The sequence below is a fragment of the Dromaius novaehollandiae genome, chromosome Z (genome assembly GCF_036370855.1).
Source record: "Dromaius novaehollandiae isolate bDroNov1 chromosome Z, bDroNov1.hap1, whole genome shotgun sequence".
Taxonomy (NCBI): domain Eukaryota; kingdom Metazoa; phylum Chordata; class Aves; order Casuariiformes; family Dromaiidae; genus Dromaius; species Dromaius novaehollandiae.
In genome coordinates, this window is record NC_088132.1 from 29,746,144 (window position 1) to 29,761,417 (window position 15,274).

Genomic DNA, 15,274 nt, shown 5'->3' on the forward strand with positions numbered 1-15,274 from the left:
TCCTACAGGGCTGCTGCATGCTGCAGAGAAGGTTTTGCAGGTGAGCTGCTGCGCCAGCCTGCCCTGGACCTTGTGGCCTGTGCGCCCGTCCTTGTGTCCTGCAGGTCGCCTGGGTTTTGGCGAGCGACGTGCTTCGTGGAGGGACCCGTCAGGAGATCACAGGGAGTTTTCCCTAAGTGGAAACCGCTGTTGCAGATATTGCGACTTCTGGACTGTTCTAGGCTTGTGCATAAAGGGATGCCTGGGTGTGTGTGTGCGTAAAAATATAGATGAGTTAGTGCGAAAAAAGGCAGTTAATTAGAACTGACTGGGTTTCTTTCACAATAGCACTCCGGAATAAAAACGAAGCAAACAAATATGCCGCTGTGACTCTTGTCGGTTCAAAGCAACAACAGAAAAGCCTGATGAAATATTTGAGTAGCTAAAATCTGTGCGCAGTCGTTTCAATGGAAATTGCCCAGATTGCTTGTTCCTCGCTTTCTGGAGGAGTCAAGCATTTGAAATAAAAAGTTTTCTGGCAAGAGGAGCATGCATTTTAGGGGAAAGGCATTTAAGTTGGTGTGACTGACCTTTTGAAACCTGGCAGCATTGAAAATTTAGTACTGTAAAGCTGACTAACATACCTATTATTTAATTACCCTCAAGGGTACACTTAAATTATTATATGTAGGAAAGAAAATAATCTGTCACTGCAGTGTATTTTCTCTGCATCAAAGCTTTACAATGAGAATAAGACAATTTAGTCTTCTCGTGAAGCTGTAACAAATAATGAAAGACAAAACATGGATTTTCATGTGGAAATACATGGAAAACACTTGGAGGCTTGATCACCCAAGTGAAAGGTGATGATATGGCTCCATCACTATTTTCAAACAAATTTCTCCACATTGCTTTGCCATGGGTGCAGGTGAACAGATTCCTACAGGCTGCTGCTTGAATTTAAACCTCTATTCCCAGCCAATTTCTCCTGCCAACAATCTCTGAGGAGCCCCCTCCTTTCTGTAATTTGTAGGTGGTTGGAAGGAGAGTTTCCAAAGTGCATGTTGACAGGGAGCAGGGGCATTTGGCTGGGGGGTGTCGGGAAGGTCTCCAGCTCTCTGGAACAACCTCCTTTCTTTCCACCCGACTTCCTGTGAACAAGCTCGTTGAATGGCAAACGAACATCTTGGGTAGCTTCAGAAAGTCTTTCTCACCTTGTGTCAAGAAGCTGCATAGTACAAGCTTAAACAAGCACTTGGATGCAAATCAGTTAAACAGATTAATGGTACCTGTCGGAAGACACAAAATTATTTATCCTCTAAACACCCTAGCCTGACAAGTCTCTGTTTTCTGAGTCACAAACTTAAAGTCCACAGCATAGTTCTTGGCTCGGTGCATTGCACACTGGGCACGGGGACAGAAGGACATGTACTGTTCAAGCTGCGAAGAGCGTTATGCCTCAGTGGGATAGAATTGGTATAGTGTTTCTGGGGGTGATCTTATTCCAGCGTTTTCTTCACTAGCAGCAAAGGAGCATTAACCCCATAATACTCATTCGGCAGCTGCGAATGGCAGTGAATACGCGGAGGATAGTGCTGAGGCTGGCATTAATGGCTGCGTTCAGGGGAGCTGCCAGGACTGGGGATATGAGGCAAGGAGGGGTGGTTGGAAGGTGAGGGAGGCAAGAAATACTCTTGCTCCGCACAGGTAAACTGCTGAGGAAGCATACTATCACCTTGCCTTGCACTTTCTCACATTAAAAGCATCAGCAGCTGCAAAGCAAGGAGCGTCATTTTGTTAAGTCCACTCTGAACGGATTTGCAGTAGAGTCCGAATTTACTTTGAACAGCTCCATTGCCCAGAGTGCGGTCAAACAGGTTTGTCTTTGGGAAGATTATTCAACTAGCTTTGAATATTTTTTTTTCTTTGTGTTCTATTTATGCTTTTTAATTCAATTCCATGTATTCAGCATGCGGCATTTAAGAAACCAATAATATAAAATAACGTTGCTATGATTGTATTGCTTTATATTAGGCTGGGCTCTCTTATTCAGTCTAATAGAAGTGCATAAACATTATTCGATATCAGAGCTGCCTATGCTTGTCGAACTTAGGAGTGCAAAGGAGCATTCAAAGTAAAGCTCATAGCACCTCAGTCAAAAAGGAAAAAAAAGCATGTCCAGCTGTGAGTGATGAGTTGTCTGCTAGAGAGAGTGAAAGGTAAGAGAGATTCAAGAGTTCAGCTAAAAAGGAGACGTTCTGATAAGAAGCTTGGATTCTATCTTGATAGCAGGAAAGTTTCTCTCCTCTGACTGAAGTATAAAACTTGGCTTTTAATCATGCAGAAAAAAAGAACTACTTAGAATCTACAGCAAATATGTGAGTCTCCTGGGGAAAGAAAGCTTGTATAAGTGCTTTTTGAGAACAAGCTATTTAGCTGGTGAAAAAATACGCCCCTCTCCCAAAAGGAGAAAGAGAGAAGATTCAGTATGGCCTCAAAATCCAGCCGAGCTGATGCTGGTTGGTGACATGCACTTGTCCTGCTTTTGCCTGATGGTGCGCCATTACCATGTCCCTGCGCAGACCGGTACTTGTTCCTCTGGGATCAAGAGCTTGAAAGAAGCAGAGCCAATGCTACTGCAAGATCTACTGAGAAATCTTCCCAGGAATCAACCTCCCTTTTCATGGAAGGAGCCATGGTTTTTAAGGCATCAGTACAAAAGTTATCTCTAAAACAGTCCTCTTTACCTGAGCTGCCGTGTAACACTTGACTAAGCAGACGCATCTCTGGAATAACTACACAGCTCCAACCACAAAGCTAAAAATGGGCTGTCCTTGATTATTGCTGCACCTGTTGCCTCCTCGCATGGGCAAGCCGTTGGTCCTAACTTCAGAGACAGTTCAAGTGGCGTGTGATGCTCAGACATGCATGGCAGGGAGGACGTGGGATACCGTAGCCTCCAGGAGATCTTGTTATAGTTCTGAACATACAATAAATTGCTTGTATCTTTGACACAGTAGGTGGAAGGAGAAGATGGACGGAGTGATCGTTTGTGACTGTCTAAACTCAAGTTTGAGAATATGTGCTAGCAAGGCCATGTCAAGCGCAAACCAAAACCATATGTTGTTTCTGGTTCTCTGCATTTGAGCCATGCTGTTATTCACTTTGGGACTCTTTCCATACTTTGATACACAGTAAGCTCATGTGGATTATTTCAGTGGCAGCCAGTAGTCAGATGTGTTGCCACAGCCAAGTACCTAAGTATTAGCAGAAGTCTGGAATAACAGAAAGTAAAACCTAGCCCCAACAAGTGTCAGTGTGGATAGGTCTTGGTAGAGTGCATGTTAAAACTGCATTAAGCCTGGTGGTAATAGGAGCAGAAGGAAAGGATCTATTTTATAACCACAAAACTCCTCCTGCCCAAAAAATCAGAATGCTTTGAAAGTAGTTAATTTTGTAAGAATGACTCTTTCTAAAGCTAAAGAAGGTACAACTACAAACTCAAGTGTGTTGGTACCAGCTGGGTCAAGGACAGTGTGGAGATGAGATGTATTTCAGGAAGAGGTGGCTCATGCTGGCACTGGTGACAGCAAGCTGTGAGCCTCATAACAGTGTGTTTCCAGTTCTCTGTGGGATGTGGAGCAAGGGAAGTTTGCTGTTTCAGCCTCTCCTGATACCATTTGCCTAAGGATCATTCACAACCTAGAGGTGCAGGGAGTATTTTGGCTTTGTTATAACTTGACAACTTAGAGTAGAATTGGTTTTCTCATATGTCTCCACTTTTTCAGAGAGCAGTGTCTTTTGTACATGGGAGAGATTTTTGTTGGGCTTGGGCAATGCAAAATGGACAGTTTTTCAGCTCAGAATGAGAGAGAGGAGAAATTCAGCCCTGCAATATGTAGGTCTCATATATTTCCTCCAAGGCAGGATACCATTTCTTATCTGGCTCCAGCTTCTATCTTCTCAAGATAAGAAATGTGCTCTAAAGTGAAATCAAGTGAAGATATTAGGCAGCATATATGAAGATGGAGAAAGCCTCTGGAGTTTTCCTAAAAGCTGAAGCTGAATGTGGGGTAATGACTATTGACGACCTGTGATTTTCACTTCCACCAAAGACGTTTTGTTTAAAACTTTCAGTTTTCAGGTGTGACACCAACAGCAGATTTGTCTAGAGATCAGAATCAATAATAGGGGACTGCAAGTAATTATCCTGCTCATTCTGCGTTTGGAAAGTAATTAAGTGACCCCGTTTAATCAGGACAAAACCACTCTTTAAGGTGCTTTAAAACATTACCTTTTGGTGCTCAGTGCAAATTCAGGAAAGGGTAGCTCTAGCTTCTTGCCAGCACAGATGATGGCCTCATCTTGCATTCTGGAAAATGGTTTTGCATTAGTGGAATATCACTCGTGGGCTGCTGCTGTGAGGAGTCAGCGGCAGTGCTGGCCTGTAAGTATAATGTGACTTAGTGCATGCAGAAAATGAAATGTAACTTCACGGAAAGCAGATAGTTTGGCACATAAGCAAGTGCATGGAAATAGTTTGTATACCAGTTCAGTCACGTTATCAAAAAATCCCAGCAAAGTGGATGTTTGAAGGGATGCGAGCTCAACTGCTTCTGATACGCAAAAATTTCCATCTGTTGAACTCCGATTGTCTTAATTAGAGAAAAAATATGCAGCAAATGGAAATGGGAGTTTTGAAGATGAACAACTACTTCCAAAGACCATTGCATGAGAAGGTTACTTATAAATGAGAGGGATCGCTAAGTGATACTGCACAAATTTCCCAGAGCTGAACGTTTCTTAGAATGTTTCAAACCATCAGGAATCGGGCATCACCTCATTTTCCAGGTTTTCCTCAGCTACTTCAGAGCGCTAAATATACTTGGGGTCTACTTCGTATCACACGGAAGACTAGCTTTACCAGTTAGCTTAATTGAATAATTAGATTTATAGAACAGGTGTCTACTTTTCACCTGCAGCATTTTGCAGTTTTTACTGATTGAAAAAATAGCTCACCATACAAATTGGGTCTTAGAGTAGTGCGAAAATGATCTGATGAACAGAATGAGTTTCTATTCATTATCCTGCTTTACTGTCCTAGAAATGTGTAATGGACACTTTTTCTTGCCATCGTTGCATGTGTGTTGAAAGCAAACAATGACAAAGGAACCTTCTTCCTGTGAAGCAGCGAACAGCAAGCCTGAAAAAGGCTTAGAGAAGTGCCTCTATTAAATTACACAGCCCAAAGAATTTGCCTGTTTGCTGTACGGGAAGGGATTTGACCCTCATACTAAAGCTGTTAAGTACAAAAGGACCCAAGAAAACGTGCATTTTTCTGCCTAGTTTTTGGTGCCATTAGCTTGAAATTCAGAAAGTTTGGGGGCATCAGGATGTTTTCTAGAAAAATTAAATGAGGTTTTTCATGGGTTTGCACTCTGTTTCCACTGAATGCAAACACTAGTGCAGCTCAAAACAGTGCTGTGACTTCACGTATATATCTTGCGTGCCATCTGAGGGACCCTTTCCCACAGTTTGTTAGTCTCTGCACTTCGTTAGAAAAATCTTCACCAAAACCTCTTAATCCTGGCTGCTTTCCTAGTAGAATCAATCTTTTGAGGATCTGGGTGATCAGTAATGACAAAAACAGCCTTGGTATTAGTATTTCACTTGATAAATTGCCGAGATCTAGGCATCGCTTACATTTGTCAACAGTGACTTTCCAGTGAAGTGCAAGGCATTTGAAAAATTACCTCTAATGTTTCAGGCTAGGGGGGAAGTACCTTTTCAAACAATGAGAACATTTCCCTTATGCACCATTAAACCAATTGAGGAGAAAGGAAAGCTGGATAGAGGTGGGAGTATGCTTGAGCCTGTATGGCGAGGGTTGAAATAGCAGCATGTCAAGATTATTTAAGTTCTATTCCTGTGAGCCATGCCATGTCATGATAAAGTGCTTTTGTTATGATACTGTGAGCCACAAAACTGTGAGAGAGTCCAAGTTTCTTTTTTTTAAAGCTGCCATGTTTTGGCTGCTGTGTCTGGGCTTCTTCTAGTTCTCGTCTTGTTCCTGTAATTGAGTGTGTGCTATGGTAGATCCTGCCCATCTTCTCTCTCGTCCTCCATGAAGTATCCACAGGACGTGCTGTTAGTCCTCATCCTCTGCGTCACCCCCATTTCGCCTGCAAATACAGATGCCACATATGTTCAGGTGATACTTAGATCCCTTTCTCGCCTCTGTGCTGTCCTCTTCTGTCCAATCTAAACCCTCAGTCTGGAGCTCCAATGTTTTGCAAAGGAGTAGCTGTCAACTTGGATGAGACGCAGCTTTTCATCTTCCCCAAAGTCCTCTCTGCTACCCTCTTCTTTGATTGCTGTGAATGGTGCTGTTGTCCTGCCTTTCACTCCCACCTGCAGGGCAAACACAGGTGTCTTTGGAGGATGCTGTGCTAAAATAGACATTTCCGGACAGTGAATTATTCCATCTATTTCTAGCTTAATTTTTTGATTGTTGACATTAGGAGATGTGAATGCCACCCTGAAACCTTGTTTAACATCAACAGAGAATGGTCTGACATTGGAAAATTGTGTTCACTACTGGCTCTTTGGTGGGCAGATAGGCAAAAGGTTGTCATTGTTTCATGGTGATTGTGATTTTCTTTGAATTCTGGATGTAAACTGGACTAGTAGGGGTTAAATTGCAAGATTTCAAATGTTATCTGTGTTAATCTCGATGTTGTATCAGAGGCCCCTACAGCTCACACAAGTGGAACACTCTGTGCTAAGCAGTTTTTTAAATCCATTTATAATGTTTATCTCCATGGTACTTCCATTAAAAAATATAAAGCACAAAATGAGAATAAAAGTATCACTAAATTACTGATCAAAATAAACCTCTCTTTCTAGAAGGTCACTAGACTCAGGTGTTGATGGGGCCTTATAAGCCAGAGAAATGTTCCCCTGGGCTGTATGAGCCCCTGTGAAGTGACGCCAGATCTCATGGTAGTGTGTGGGATGGGATGAATTTTTCCCACTGCTCTTCTGAGTGTTTGCTGTGCACCTACTGTGGCTCTCCAAATTGTCCTTTGGATTTTGACTTTCAGCCTTTTTGTCCATCAGAAATCATACTGCTACCCGCATGAGAATGAGCCTATGGCCTCCATGTCTGCTGTCTTGGTATAACGTCACCTCAAAGGGAAGCTGGACATTCCCCAGCTTTGTGGGAAAAGGCATTATTGCTGTATGATCTGAATAGGGCAGAAGGCAAAAACAGTTAATGGGTGTATTTCATAGCTTATTTCTAAGAATGATAGAGGGAGTTCCTCAGATTTGGAGATCTTTCCCATAGACACACTATACTTGACATATTCAGTGTAGGTGGTCTATCAAGAAAATAATTTTCATCACATTCTCACTCTTAATAGCCTACCAAAGTTTTTCTCCTATTTCTCCATCTCCACCCAGACATACAAAATTCCTGAGGTAAGATGAGCAGGGGACATACATAAAGAGAACTTTTCCCAGGGGGACTGAGGACAAACTGATCAAAAAAGAAGGAAAATGGCGTTGGCTGAGGAAGGGGAAATTTTCATTTGCTGAGTTACAGGGAACTCTTTGTTTCTAACTCCAGGTCCTTCTTCAGTTATCAGCAATGACGACGATTCGGCAAGTCCCCTCCATCACATCTCAAATGGCAGTAACACTCCGTCTTCTTCTGAGGGGGGTCCGGACGCAGTCATCATCGGGATGACAAAGATTCCTGTCATTGAAAATCCCCAGTACTTTGGGATTACTAACAGTCAGCTCAAGCCAGATACCTGTAAGTACCGATGCTTGCATGTCTTTCAGTCATTCATTTGCCTTGTGCAGGTTCTGGGGCTCCTTAACAAAGCTAATAGAAAAATAGTGTAAATTCCTGGGAGTGGAAGGGTGGAGTGGACTTAAAATATATGAAATTTGTTAAGGGGCACATGGCATGAACTGCTTTACATCTGTCAAAGCCAAATTCAACCATTGTGATGAATCAATGAAGTTAGCAGCGTTATACTCAAAGCCCGATCCATATTCCATCAAAGTCACTGGTAGTCTTTCCATTGATTTCAGTGGTCTTTGGCCGGTCCTGTGCACCTAATATATTCCTGGGAGAAAGCAAATCCTGGGTCAGAACCAGAAGTCAATATTTGTTCAGCATTGTTACATACTCACTGCTTTTAAATTGGTTGTTTTGGTTATGAATATAACCTAACTTTGAAATCTGAGTATTTGTGAAGTTATAAGAATAAGGGTGAAAACCTTCATTTGTTTAATTTCGTTGTATAGTTCAAGCACTACAGCTGGGAAAGATGTTGAATATATAAAAATGGAGCAGGAGGTCATATGAAGGATAATAAATGCTATGAACAATTTTTTTGTGTTCAATTAGAAGCAGGTGAAATCAATATACTGTGAAAAAATATGAAAAGTTGAAAATAATTAACTGTGAATTGTTAAAAAAGAGCAACCCAAACTTCAGTTATTGCTCTCCATATATAGTAACAGTTTCAGAAGTGGACATATGGAATGCTGATTTTTAGTGCAGCAATTGACACTACAGCAAATAACCGACAAATATCTTAAGGATATTGTAATTAATAGTAACTGCACTATTTATCATGTCTCATCGGTACATTAAGGTCTCTAAGAGTTTCAGTGAAGGTTGTTTCTGCCCCTTGATTTTGTCCATATATTCCTGAAGAGTCGCTGGAGGCCTCATCTGTTTCTCAGGAAGTCGTTTGAAAGATTCCTGGTGCAATCAGTGAGCACTGGGCGTGCAACTAAGGGACACCGCGTCCTACGTGTGTAGTGACTGATTTAGCTTCACAGCACAAACTGTAGTTTAGGGGCATATGGCCTAGGTCAAAAACCTTTGCCGTCAACTTCGCATAGCTTAAATGCTATAACAGGAATCTTCCTTGATCTGTGCATGAGTGCATGCAGGACTTCCAAGGGCGTGAAGACTGATGCCAGACTACCTGCTTGTCTTGTGACCATTAACACTGATCCACAACTTGGTTGTTGCACTAAACCCAATCTACAGATGGATGTTCCTGCAGTGCAACAGGAGGCATTTTTCTGCCTCTTTATTTTACATCCCTGGTGTTCTCTCTCAGCATGATTTCATTGTATGGCACTATTTTTTAATTAGAAATACCCCATAATCTCTTCTGCCAGAAGATATTTGAATAATCTGGCATAGCGTATGCTGTAGAGTGCATTAAATAATCACTGAACTGCTGATACTTGATCAGCACAAGGAAAATGTTGTGTAGATGCATTGTGATTAGAGCATTAATTCCTGTGAAAAATAGAAGCCACTGGGGAATCGCAAATGGGCAACATGCCCACTAGAGCTCTCTAAAATTATATAAAAGGCCATGCTTTTAAATGTGAGGCTACTGTACCTCCGTTCCCAGCTGCATTAGACAACACTGTAATTGTTTAAACAAACATCACTGACTACAGAGTATTTCACTTTCAGCATTAATGTTGAAACAACATACATGCTGTTGGGGGGGGGGAAACAAACTGTACAAAAACCCAGAAATCTCTTACATTTAGTAAGAGGCATATTAAGTACAGAAGCATTAAATCACGCCTGACTAGTGCTAACTAGGTCCTCATCCTGAAAATACGCAAGTCTGTGTTTGGTTTTGTGTGCTGCAATGAAAGCCACATGGTGTCAGGGAAATTAATCACAGTACATGAAGTTGGCTTGTGCGTGAATGTTTGCAGGATGAGGTCTCGAGACTTTGCTGTGGTGTTCCTGGGAGGTGCGAGGAGCCACTCTGCTTTCTGCTCTGTTGCTGTGATGGGCCCAGGCTTTGTGCTTTTACTGTTTTAGCAAAGAGAATCTGATAAACGGTGGTAGCGTATAACCTGATAAACCAAGTCAGCTTTCTTCTGCCACACCGAGCATCTGTCCAATGAAGAGGGTAATTCAAATTGTCTAAGACAAAAATTGTCTTCTCATGAATAATTTCACATACTCTCTGTCTCTCTCACTCGCTTATTATTACAGAACTGCATTTGTACTTTCTTAACCCACCAGCCTCCTCCTGATGTGTATTTCTGCTATTTCAAAGCCCTAAGCTAAGTAGCTCTCCTACCTTTTTACTGTTTACAATAATGCCAGCTCCAAATGTCATTTGGTTTCTCATCTCCAGCAAAATAATTAACATTTATGTTTATTTCCTATCTATCTGGTTTAAGCTCCATTGTCCACTAGCATTAGGCACAGCATTAGCGTATGCTGGTCTGTGGAAGGAGGTGAGACTTCGAGCTAGGTGAAACTGTACTCAGAATGTTTTGCTGTTTTCGCGGAAGTGGGAGAAGTACATCTGCTGTGAGTAGCAAGTGGAATTTCTTTTTCATTACCTACTTAAGCCGTATTTTAACCTCTCACCAGATAATATCCATTTCTGAATACAGTGGGTCAAGCTCCATTGCAAAGTATTAGAAGTGCATGTGTTTAAAAGAAAATTAAAAAATTGATTGCAATCAGTTCCATCTGAAATTCCATCACTGTATCAGTGAATTGGTACTTTTGCTACTACAGGCCCAAATCCTGAAAAATGCCAGCTTATAAAGAGTCAAAGTCTCAGGCTAAAAGTTATTGCTCTTCCTTCCTCTTGAGAGACAGCCTTCAAAGTGGGAAAGTCAACCTGAAGAAGACCAACCCCCCCGCAGCTTCACGGGTTGGGTTCCAGTCTTCACCCAAAAAGACTGAATTTCTGGCCCAGGTTTCAGTGCAAATGCTTATCTGCACCTTTAATGATACACCAGGAGAACATTATCCTTTCTGTTCCAACTGGGATTGTCTGGTATTTCCCATTCCGACCAGCCACTGTGTGAATTGCCTGCTTTCCTGGCCAGCAAACCCACTGATGCTTCTTCAGCACTTGTCTGTCTGCCACCCTGTCCTGGTTGGAAGCTCCTGGCTCTTCTTTTTTGTGCTGTGGGCCTTCGGTTGCTCCTGGCTGGGTGGGCTCCTCTGGCACTCAAATATCTTGAGTATTTCTACTTTGAAAGTTTGCAGTCTATGGTGCACAGATGTATTTAAGACATGTGCCAGACTTGATCCCTTTTCATTTGAACTCAGAACATACGTCTTGTTTGGTGGTACCTGGCTAACTCTGATTTGTGTGATGTGTGAGAGAGTCTACAGCCTGGGCATGGTGAAAGCTCTTAAAATGTGCACTTAACTCACTATAAAACAGGTAGTGTTGCATTAGCATAAGCCTGCAAACCTTTTGCCTGGGAATGACTGACAGCATTCAGTTACTACTGTTGGAAATCAGGTCATAACTTTGTAGTGAAGTAATAGCAGCAACTACATGAAAATTGCAAGGATGGCAAACACTGAGGAGGTTACTCTCCCTGATATCAACCAGACTGTCTAATACCTTGCTGGCACAGCAGCTAACCATTGCTGGAAGGTTAGTTTCACTAATCCTGTGATATGTCACAGCCCCTAAGCTGTTTGGTCTTTTCATTGATAATGTGACATTTCACAGCTCGGTCTTCTACATCCCGGCATTGAATTCGTAGTTGCTAAAGTTATCAACCGACCCTGCCAGACCTGTAGAAACAGGATGGAAAAAAACAAAGACATTTTTCCCTATGAACAGCTATGGAGCTTCTTCAGTCATCACTAAGCTTGCAGCGCAGTGCTTGGAATATATCAGCCCATAACGGTTACTTTTCAGTGATTAATGGTGGAAGTGCAGTCTGTAAGCAAACATTGTCCTGTTGGGAGTAATATTAAAAGCAAAACCTGAGGAGAGGACACGCGTAAAATGTCAGTGGAAGTGCCAAGTTGAGACTCTCAGGGCAGAACATGGATAAGAAGCTGCTTTCAAGTGGATCTGGGATTTGGAGGATCAAATTCTTCTCTGAATTTCACCCAAGCAACCCCCCCCAGCAGTCACTGTCATTGCTGGGTGTAACCGAAAGGAAGATGGGAGCTCTCCTCTCCCATGCAGAGGTTTGTAAGACAGTTCCAGAGTTCAGGTGCCTCGGATGAATCAGTAGCAACTGCCTTGATTTCATCCCTTAAGATATTACCGATGCAAAATAATGGACTGGGCAGGCATGTTAACTAAGTGGTGGCAGGTTTAGTGGCAAGGTGTTTTCAGTGGCCGGGACAGATCTTTTGTGTTTCAGATGGTGTGGTGTGGACTGTGGCTTTCATAGAAGAAATTTGCATATATTTATGAAATAGTGGTAATATCTGATCTGTATTTCTGTAATGTGGGGTGTGTTCCTAGAGGTGCAGGAGTGTGAATGTGCCATTTAGATGTATGCACTGGATAATATAGTATTGAAAAAATAGAGGATTAGTTAGACTCCACTGAAAAGTAATAATTATTGTACTTAACTGCTTTCAGTATTCCTGTTTTACTAGTTTTGAGTGTCTTAATTCAGATTCTAATGGGTACAAATGGAAAAATACACTTGAATCATTTGAGTTAGTGGACAAGATGCTGTCCACATCCTTGCTGTGAATAATTACCACGCTTCCAGTTGGCCTCTGTTAGAGAAACTCTGAAGCTGATTGTACGTTACTAGAAATAATTCCTGTAAATTAATTTTGAATGATTTTGCTAATCTGAAAAAGTTAATTTAGAGTCAAAAGCTCCAGTTCCATGGTAAAATTTCTAATTGCACACATGGTGGTAATTTTAAAGGCAGAAGTTTTGAGAACAGCCCTCTCCTATCCCATTTTGAAAACTGAGCTTTTCAATTTGCTGTACGTTTGAGGGATTTTCACACCATTTAGTTAAAGGTGATCTCAATCTTTTATGTAACTATTCTGTGGCTGTAGATTTCTTTTTAATGTATTAGGAGCCAGACTTCAGGTGTCCCAGTTAGGTAGGAAAGCTGCAGAAATGCTTTGCTTCAGTCCATCACTGTCTTGAGTGACTAGAAATCACTAGAATTTGGGACCAAAGAAAAAAGGAGGGTTATTCTTGTTGTTTTAACGTGACTCCCACTGTACTGGACCTAACTTTTTAAAGCCATAGCTCTCGGAGTCTGGTGATGATTTCAGATTTCCTTTAAAAAGTATTGGCACTTGAGAATGTGAGCCAGACCCTAGATGCATGAGGAAACAGAAAAAATCTGGATTTGTTTTTCTTCTCATTTTTATGTTGTAATTTCTTTAATGTAGCATCATGATTTGGGGGCATTTGAGCATGGCTGCTGCATGTTGGGGTTTGCAGGCCCCGCGGGGCAGTGGGAGGGCTGGCAGGGAGTGCAGAGCTATCCCTGCGCCGAAGCAGGGCCTCTGCCACCCCAAAGAGATGGCTCTGGCACATCCTTCCCAGGGGGCAGGAGCTGAGGAGGGCAAAAATTGGGACCATCTGAATTGCATTCTCCCTCCCAGGCTGTTTGCAGAAGGGTGCAGGTACTGGTAGTTCAGTACCCAGGTGTCTCCTTGGCTCTGGGCACTCGCATCTAGCAAGGGTGACTGGTTTCCCTTCATGTTGGAGCAGGCTCAGTGGCCTTCCCCCCAGACCCTGGGCCAAGAGCAAAGGGCCATTTGATCTGAAGAAGCTTAGTCTAGATATCGTCTATGTTTAAAGATAGTCTATATTTCTAGAGGGAAGTCAACAGAATGATGGGGATGTGGTCACTAGGTACATATTTTCCAGGCATGATTGCCCAAGGAGTCCCGCAGCAGAGCCTGGCCCCAGCACATCTGGTCCTGCCAGGGCAGCCCTGTCCCTTTCCTCTCTTCACAAAGCCGACCGCAGAGCGAGGATGTGAGAGGCCAGCGAGGCGAAAGCTGCAGGCAGAAAAGGGAAAATTCACCAACAGCGCGTCTCTACACTGCAGAGATCTGCCAGGGATCTCAGCCAGAGCAACAAATCAGTTTGCTTCTGCTTACTTCTCATCCTGGATGCACAGTGTACTGTATAACACAAAAATGCACAGTGGGCAGACTGCCTGCACTGGACAACCCCTGTCTGACTGCATTTTCCAAGTGGCAAATACAGTGTTCCAGGTTGTATCTAGCACCCTACGCTCTCCCTAAAGTTGTGAGGAATAGAGGAAAATTTTTACATGCTTTACAGGTTAGGAAATACCAAGTATGTTGGTCCTTGTGCACAGAAAAAGGGTCTCCCAAGAGAAATACCGTGACAGCATTTCCATCTCTTTTAAAAAGCTTGTATATCTCAGTGACCGCAACAGAAAGACTGCTATTGTGGTTTCTTAGCCAGCTCAGCCTAGGGTTTTTCCATTAACTCCCAAAGTTTGCAGGGCTGAAAATTTATAAGCTGCTTTTTTCCTATAAAAGGAGAATAGGAATTGGCTATTGAGGAGTTGACTTCAATAGCCAGAACACAGAGAAAAGAAGCAAAACTGAACAATTTTAGTGAAATCCAGCCTGTGAGGAAAAACCTTGCTGCCTAGACTGAACTTGCCAGACTTGATGCTTATTGGCAGTCAGAGTTTAGAGGCTGAGAGGTTTAACGGGGCGCTTTCTGTACCAAAATCAGAATCTTCAGATGCTGAAAACTAAGAAGCCCTTGACTGTTACAAACGAGGTTGAGAACACAAAGAGGAAGATGCATAAAATTTACTGCTTGTCCTGTTCCTATTGCTTGCCTTATTCTAAAGACATTTGGATATTTTATTGGCTAGACTAAATATTTTTGTAGTTCAGTTGCCTATTTTAATCCTTGGTTACAGTCACCGTTTAAGAAATGTATCTTTGTGATTGTCCATGAAGTCTTGCACGTGTCAGAGATGTCAGCTGCGTACATTGGTGATATATTTTATTAGTTGCATTTCACTTTTCCTAACTTGGCAACAGAGTCTCCTAGACCATTGCAGATTGAGTCTCACATATTTTCCCAATAATCTGGTTACACATTTTCATTGCCCAACAAACAAAATGTAACAGGGAATAAATAAATTTGTGAGAAATTAGATTTTTTTAACACTTGCTGCTCATTCTGAATCTCAGCAGACCTGCAATTTTTTTTTTGTTTTTCAACCAGATGGAAGAAATTCTCCCAAAGGCTGAAGCCTTCAGCTTGAGAAGCGTGGGTTTCAACCTTGTTAAAAATTCAGAATTGAAAAGAAAAGAATTTTACCACATTTAGTCTAGAGGCAAACCTATACAGTCATTTTTGCCCCAGAAGTTACTTGTGTTGCAGTCTTGATCTGTACATGAAGTCCATCTCTGTGTAGTAAAAAGGCAAGTGGTTACTTTTTCAGCAAAATGTTTACATTTCCTCACACCAAATGG

The 15,274-nt window shown here is 42.1% G+C and overlaps 1 protein-coding gene across 4 annotated transcripts in view; it reads left to right on the forward strand.

The window, feature by feature from the left end:
* The window catches only part of LOC112978757 (BDNF/NT-3 growth factors receptor), a 201,910-nt gene that overhangs the window by 107,728 nt on the left and 78,908 nt on the right, over positions 1-15,274 (forward strand). For all 4 annotated transcript variants that reach the window (XM_064502656.1, XM_026092447.2, XM_026092446.2 and 1 more), the window contains one exon: positions 7,610-7,798. In XM_064502656.1, coding sequence (XP_064358726.1) covers positions 7,610-7,798 — 189 coding nt within the window. The remainder of the gene's footprint in view (positions 1-7,609; positions 7,799-15,274) is intronic.